The sequence below is a fragment of the Rhincodon typus genome, chromosome 31, assembly GCF_021869965.1.
Source record: "Rhincodon typus isolate 14 chromosome 31, sRhiTyp1.1, whole genome shotgun sequence".
NCBI lineage: Eukaryota > Metazoa > Chordata > Chondrichthyes > Orectolobiformes > Rhincodontidae > Rhincodon > Rhincodon typus.
Window position 1 is genome coordinate 1,531,174 of NC_063362.1, and position 8,507 is coordinate 1,539,680.

Consider the following 8,507-nt stretch of genomic DNA (forward strand, 5'->3'; position numbering starts at 1 on the left):
GAATAAATTTTAAGTGACAAATGAGTCACTATCATCCAACATTGGCAATGATTTTGTTCATTTGTTTAACAGCATAACCACTGGCTAGACCAGCATTTATATGTTCCTAATTACCCTGAGAGTGATAATGGTATCTGCAGATGTGCCATAATGCTGCTGGGAAGGGCATTCCAGGATTTTGATTCCACAATCATGAAGAGACAGTTCACTGTAGACGTTATTATATCTCAACTCAGTCTGACCAAGCAAATAAAGCATAATAATCATCATATTCACCAGTTCTGAGGAAGGGTCACCACACCCAAAATGTCAACTCTGATTTATTCTTCACAGATGCTGCCAGACCTGCTGAGCTTTTCCAGCAACTTCTGTTTTTAATCATATTCACCAGTGTAGATTGATACTATGTGTTGAATCATTTCTTAGGGCAACACCCAGACCAGAGTGGATTGCCTTCTGAGGAAAGGCTAGACAGACTTGGGTAGGGATTCTCTGGAATTTAGAAGAGTCAGAGGCAACTTAATTGAAATATAAAAGAGCCTGATGGGACGTGACCAGGTGGATTTGGAAAGTATGTTTCCTCTTGTGGAAGTTTCTAGAACTTGGGTCATAGTTTAAAAATAAGAGGTTGCCCACCTAAACACAAAACAGAAACAGCAGTAGGTCATTTAATATTATCATGGATGATCACCCGACTCTGTACCCTGTTCCCGCTTTCTCCCTGTACAATTTGATCCCTTCATCTCTAAGAGCTATATCTTACACCATCTTGAAAACATCCAACATTTTGGCTTCAACCATAGGATTCTTATCTCAAGATGATTGAGTCTTTTCAGAACTCCCTTCCTCAAAAAGCAGTGGATGCAGAATCTTTAAATATTTTTAAAGGCAGAGGAAGTGTGGTTCTTCATTACCAAGGAGATGAAAGATTAATCGGGGGATTCGGGAATGTAGAGTTGAGGTTAAAATCAGATCAGCCATCATTCTATTTAACAGTGGAGCAATCTCAAAGGGCCAAGTAGCCTCCTAATGTTCCTTGTTCGTATGTTCACAGTCAACCTGTCTGGTTTAAATTTAAATAAAACCTAGCTATTAATGTCAATCAGCATTAATGAGTACATTCACCAGATTTCACTTGCCAACCACACTCTCCTCTTATTTGGTTAAATGTTTTCCCCTTGAATCTGTGTTCTTGCAAAATGTCCTGATACGTGCAAGATGAAACATTTTGTCAAAACATATCTTTTAAAGGCTCTTGTGAAGATTTGTAGCTCAGGTTATTGGCTTGCTTGCCGAGCTGGCTGGTTATCACAGACGTTTCCTGACCGTGCTAGTTAACATCAGTGCGGCCTCCAATGAAGCGATGTCGTTCTACTTTGCTTGGTATTTATATGATCCAGTCTGTTCCGTTGGGTTTTGTCATTTCTGGTTCTGTTCTGCATGGGTTTGTATATGGGCTGCACTGATGTTACCTAGCACAGTGACGAAATGTCTATACAATAACTAGCCAGCTCGGCGAGCAAGCCAACAACTGCATGTCATTAAAGCTCATAAGTTGCACTCTCTATCCAATAGGCTCTGCCCCTGTCCAACACTCCTGTTTGTCATAATCGTTTTTTTTAAAAAAAGAGACGAATCAACAGCTGACTGATGGAAGGTACCGAAAGGAAAGATTTCATATTAAGAATATTACTGCAACAAACAAATTGAAATCAACTTAACATTAAACAGGCCTTTAATAAAGTCAGGGCAACATGTCAGACAAGAGACATAACAAGGTGTAGAGCTGGATGAACACAGCAGGCCAAGCAGCATCCGAGGAGCAGGAAAGCTGACGTTTCGGGTCTGGAGCCTTCTTCAGAAAAGAAGACCCTCCTGTTTAAAATCCCCCCCACCCACACGGTAACTGATTATTTACCTGCACAAAGAAAATAATTAGCATTTCAAAACTAAAATAAAAAAGGCACAGATAGAGTGCTCGGAGACTGAAACTGCAAGCAGATAAGAGTTTAAAATGACTTAATTGGACATGAACAGATTCACTTACACTCTGAGCTCAACAAATAATTACCTTAAACGATGGAGTTACCTGCGAAATAGTGTCACTAGGTTCTACCAAAGTCTCTAACCAAGATTTGCCCCTTCTCTCCACATATGGGGGGAGTTGATTTGAGGTCTACCAGAAATGACAATGGTCAATGAAATGCTGTTTTATTGCTCAAAACTACTTTACTGTTCCAAAGGAATTGATTTTAGTTTAGCCCTGAGTCGGTGTGGGACTGAGTGAAATCAATCGAATCGCTCCTGCTAGTTATCTCAGATTCTAAAGTTAATGCACATTTAAGCTAACATTCTAACCTTATAAAGCATTTATTTTACAACAGCCTTTGGTTAGGTCTTCTATTGCCATAGTTATCACATTGTTTAATAGTTAAATTTACTGGAACTTGAAGGTTTTAAAATTAGATAACATTTGATGAATGTTTCCTGTGGACTTGGCTGAGTTTCAGCCACAGCTAAAACTGTTTCAGGCCGACAGCAATCAGTACATTTAAAGCTAAGACCTTTTGTGAATTAACTTCTTGATGTCAACTGCTCACCTGTTCCATTCCCATACCGCGTTCCCACCACCAACAACCTCCCCACACCCGCGGCCATTTGTAACAATTACAGGCTGTGCCACTGTTTGTTCTTGTTTCTGCCTCTTGATCCAGATATCCAGAAAGATGGTCAGAATCACACTGTGCAGCAGTCGTCTTCTCATTAGATGCTCAGAGCTTCTCAACCTAGTAGTAAGTGGGAAAATGTGCAGAAAGCATCCAATGCTCCTAAATAAACTGCAAAAAAGAGTTCTTGAATCTACTGAGCTGCTTAAGTTCACTTTGCATTCTACATAACAATATTCACCGAGATCAACATTAATAGCATGTGTACCCCATTACTCAGTGGCGTTTGAGGCTGATAAATTTTTGATGTAATGGGCAAGTGGGAAAGCGGATTTAAGGCAAATCTGAAGGAGGGTCACTGGACTTGAAACGGTAACTCTGTTTCACTCCCCAGAGATGCTGCCAGACCTAAGTTTCTCGAGCAATTTTGTTTAAGATAGATCAAACTTGATCATATTGGCCTAACCCTATTCTGTTTTTATGACAGAAGTAAATCAGCAGAATTCAGGTTTGTTTGATACAAGAAGGGCTGTTTTATAATTTCAATCCTAAATATTCTAGCATTTATATTTGCTGATCTGCAGCTAATGGGAAAAAAATAATATTTTGGAACGATTTTGACATTTGTGTTCAATGTGATAGAAGGGAAATTAAATATTTCAAGCTCAAATTCAGAAAAGACCTTGATTAAAATAAGTGACAAAGAATGAATTTCTTTGAACCTTCTAAAGCAGCTATAACAAGCAAACGCCCCTCAAAAATTTCATTTAAATATCAATGAGGATCACTAAGATGTATAATGGGGATTGGCAGTGGACAGTTAAATGAGAATGAAATACAATATAACGAGCTGGACTTTGGGGCTGTAATAAAAGAGAAGATAACTTGATTGGGGTAGCAATTCTGCAGCAAGGGAGTCAGAGGAAGTGAAACTGATGCAACCGATAATAGAAAACTGAAACGCCTGGTTAATTAACAAACTACTGAAACCACTAAAATAAGTATGTCCCACTCCCCCGCACTATATTTTTTACACCAATCATTGCCAAAACAGAAAGTTAGGTCCAAATGTATTGTAGGAATCAGACATATATAAAATGGAGGAATCTTTCTTAGTTCAAGATTACAAGTAAAAAGGTATGAAACTTACTGAATTCTGTATTCCTCGTGACTCAACACCTTTTAAGATTAAGGACTTAACACATTTAAGGAGCAAATGCACTCACTCAATTCACAAAGGTTCCCTAAAAATTCCATTCTTCAGAAATGTTTGGTAAAATAGATGGAATCCAAGGCAGTTAAAGGCAAACCAAATGGTTACTTGAACTGTTTAAATAATATTTAAGAAAAAACAAATTAAATCAAGTTCTAAAAAAGCGTGATCAATTCAAACAAAGGTTAAATCAAATATCTATTTTAAAATTCCATTTTAAAGAAATCGTAATTGTTTTGTTGGACTTTTACAGAGACCCAGAACAACTTATACCTGGTTTAAATCTCCATCCTCTTTGTAATCTATATGAAGCTGCTGTTTCAAATTTTAGGCATGGATTTTGGGAAAATACTTAAAATGATCATTTTCTTCTCTCACACAGCTAACTCTTTATTCCATTCTACATGAGTTTAGATGAGTTGATGTTACTACAGAAAAGCAGATGGCTGCTTGGCCATTTTCCCCCAAAAACAAGGTCAACCGTGCTATCCTTTCCCCTCACAAAGAACATAAATTGTCTCCACATTTTATTTAAAATGAGGACAAATTTAAAGATGAATACTTCTGAATTGCATATGAAAAACATATAACTGCATCTGAAAATAATATGGCTACTCTCTTACAAGTTTGCTAATACTAGCTTGCTACTTTTGAAAAGTTAATATACACAACATTTCCTAAAAAAGTTACTATATTCTGTAGGGTTTTAATTTATGTTAAACTGATCCTGACTAATTTCACAGATGGAAAAAAAAACTTTCAAAACTCACTTTATACAGATCCAAAGATTATTTCACCCTACCACAAGTAACAATTTCAAATGAACTGCACAGATCAGCTGTAAAATAATGTAGTCTTCCAAATGATGAAACATTGGATGTCGATTCAGAACCACTTTTGAGCACAAACTGGAAAATTTCAACCTGTGGCATTTTTTTCTCACCAAGTTTTCTGAAAGCCAACTGGAGCTGACATTGTACAGCAGGTGCTGGATATTAATAAGTAGTCACTAGTTTGCTGATGTTTCCATATCTTTATGTAAAGTAATGAGGCTTCTTCACATTTATACCATATTCAGAAAGAGCAGGGATTAAATCCTCCATGGTGAGGGTGTATTTTTTATCCTAAAAATAACAAAAATGTATTTAAACAACAATATAGACAGCAGAACATAACAGCTCAGAGCACATGGCTCTCTGAATTCAAATACAAATTATTTCACATTTAAAACTAGAGGGCTTTTTTAATTTTCTTGCTTCATCAACAGTGAACAATGCCAGAAAAGGATGTCGAGAGTAATTCTGGGGACAAATGGTATTTTAAAAGAAATATGAAATGGAAACAAACAGGGGCTGATTCAATGTCGGTAATGTGGAATTGGTATATTTTATTAAGTGAGGGGATGGTTTGCTCAGTTGACTAAGATGGTTAGCCTGAAACTAACAATAATGCCAACAGCACACATTTGATTTTTGTTGTGGCTGAGGCAAACTTGGTGACTGCCTCCTCTATCATGTCCCTAAGAGTAAAAAAAAACTGCTCAGGATGAAGTATCAGTATAAAGAGAACCAAGAATCTGTTTTTAGGAAGAGCACATGAGACATGTGAAATGATTCATGTTGGAAGAACAGGGAGAGAGAAATATAATTAGAATTAAAGGTAAAATTCTAAAGGGAATGCACAGGCAGAGGGACCTGGATGTAACATAAATCATTGAAGATGACATGACAGATTGAGAGTCCGGCTAATAAATCATACAACACCCTTCTCCTTAGGTTCTATGCCTTAAGGAAGGTCCCTAGTGATTAGCTGCTGAACCATAATTAAGCGCCATGAATTTTACAAAGAATAGAGTGAGGAGGCAAGCCCCAAGTGTACCTCAGCCAGAACAGGAATAAAACCTCGAGCTGTTGAAACAAACCTGACTCATGTGTTAGCTGTCTAGCTAAGCCAACCAACTCTACAGCAGAACTCCCACCATTTCCTATGAAGAGCTGACACTATGGGCCAAAAGGCCTCCTTTGGTGGTGTCACAATTCTCTGTGAATTAATGAATGTCTTAGGAAATATATTTTGAACGGATGATGCTGATTGATTTGGAACTGTAGATAGATTTGGGGATTCAAATAACAAATTTAGGGGTTGCAGTGCTGTAGTGTCATGGCAAGTCTCATGGCACACGGTGAAATACAAATTCAATAAACAAAATCTAAGCAAAAGCTAGCCTAATGACAAAGATGTATCTGTTGTCAATTCCCATAAAAATTAAATGGGTCCTTCAGGAAAGGAAATCTGCTATCTTTACCAGGTCTACCTACATGTGACTCCAGACTCTTAACTGCCCTCTGAAGTGGTTTTACAAGCCACTCAGTTGTAAAGGGTAGTTACAAAGTCTAAAGAAAGGAGTAAGATTGGGCAGACCACCTGACACTGACATCAGCAAGTCAACCCTGCAAAGTCTTCCTTACTAACATCTGGGGGCTTGTGCCAAAGTTGGGAGAAATTTCTTGCAAACAGGTATTGCAACAGCCTGACATTGTCTGTAAAGGCTAACTATGTCCAAGACATCATCAGCACCATCCGTGGGTTTGTCCTATTCCACCAGTAGGATAGAAGTGGTGAGACAATGATATTCAGTCAGGCCTTGTCCTGGCAGTCTGCAACAGTGACAAGAGAGAACCCAACAATTGCCCCTTAACATTCAATGGCATTATCATCACTGGATCCCCCACTATCTACATGCTGGAGATTATTATTGTCCTAACCGAATAGGACTAGCCATGTAAATACTATTGCTACAAGAATTGGTTAGAGGCTAGGAACACTGCAGCAAGTAACTCACTTCCTGTCACCACAAAGCCTGTTCACCATTTACAAAACACAAATCAGAAGTGAGATGGAATACTCTCCACTTACCTAGATGTGTGCAACTCCAATGGCTCTCAAGAAGCTTGGCACCATCCAGGACAAAACCACCCACTTGGTTGTCACCATACCCTCAAACATTCACACCCATCAGCACTGACAGTGGCAGCAGTGTGTACCATTCACAAGGTGCACTATGATAACTCACTAAGGTACCTTTGACAGCACCTTCCAAACCTGTGACCTCCACAACTGAAGAACAAGGACAGCAGATCCACAAAAATGTCACAGCCTGCAAGCTCCCCTTCAAAGCACACACTCCATCCTGATTTGGAACTATGTCACCTTTTGTTCACTGTCACTGGGTCAAAATCCTGGAATTCCATTCGTAACATCACTAAGTGTCCCTACACTCAAGGGACTGCTGCAATTCAAGATGGCAGCTCACCACCAACTTGGCCCAATCAGTGATGCCCACATTCCAGAAACAAATAAAAAGTAAATAAGTAGACTACCTTAAGTGGCTAAGGTAATTAGTAAAAAGCTAATGAATTACACTGGGGCCATAAGGGGACAAGAGTGCAGTACAGATCTGCTAGGATACTATCTATTACAAGTGGTACAAATATGAATTTCTTGAAAAATCAGAATCACTCTCATTGGAAGAAGAGATTGAGGGCTGATCAGATGCAAGTATTGTGAAGTGATTGTTTCTAACCACGCGTTTCCAATTATTTGATGTATCTAGAATGATGGACATTTACACTAAATATTTATAACAAAGGAAGAAAAACATTTTTTCTAAAGAGGACATCAACATTGAAATACATTATCAGATATAGTGAATAAAGGAGATACCATCTCAACTTTTAAGAATAGATTAAATTGAGGTTGAAGGAAAAGACAATAGAGAGATTGGAAAAGACAGGCCTATGTGATTAGGATATTGGTCAGACAGAAGATGAATTGAACTGAACTGATTCGGCCAATGAATATACCTTCATTTCTTAGTTTCTATGAGTAGCCTAAGAAATGGACGTATCAACACAACTGTTACTATGGCTTCATACTTAATCATGTTTGTGGACTTCGAGGTTAAAGGATTGCAGAAATCAGCTTTTTTTTAAATAAAAGGTAACAAATGGATAATAGAAATTAGGCATTTTGGTAATCGCTTATGTTGTATAACTCCTTGTTTACTGATGACCTGGGTTTACAACTGCTACGTGGAGGTTTATGCTTTGGATATTGTTTGGAATAGTTGGTGACCAGTCTCCTATCTTAGCCCTGCTGATTCTAAAAACATCTCGTGAATCCTGATTGTCCCCTTGAAGAGCGAAAAGGAGACTTCTTGATCATAGAATCCCTACAGTGTGGAAACAGGCCCTTTGGTCCAACAAGTCCACACCGACCCTCAGAACATCCCACCCAGACCCATTCACCTAATCTACACATCCATGAACACTATGGGCAATTTAGCATGGCCAATCCAACTAGCCTGCACATCTTTGGACCGTGGAAGGAAACCGTGGAAGGAGAACCCAGAGGAAACCCACACAGACATGGGGAGAATGTGCAAACTCCATACAGACAGTCGCCCGAGGCTGGAATCGAACCCGGGTCCCTGGCGCGGTGAGGCAGCAGTGCTAACCACAGAGCCACTGTGCCACCCAATATTGTACTTCTTAAGCAAAGTGCACCTGCCAAAACCCCAAAGACACCTGTCGATGTTTGATGACACCTGTCGATGTTTGATGACACCT

The 8,507-nt window shown here is 38.9% G+C and overlaps 1 protein-coding gene across 1 annotated transcript in view; it reads right to left on the bottom strand.

Annotated features, from left to right (window-relative positions):
• Positions 1-1,717: 1,717 nt before the first annotated feature.
• The window catches only part of taf10 (TAF10 RNA polymerase II, TATA box binding protein (TBP)-associated factor), a 9,207-nt gene continuing 2,417 nt past the window's right edge, over positions 1,718-8,507 (bottom strand). The window contains exon 3 of the mRNA XM_048614854.1: positions 1,718-5,003. Coding sequence (XP_048470811.1) covers positions 4,914-5,003 — 90 coding nt within the window. The 3' untranslated portion in view covers positions 1,718-4,913. The remainder of the gene's footprint in view (positions 5,004-8,507) is intronic.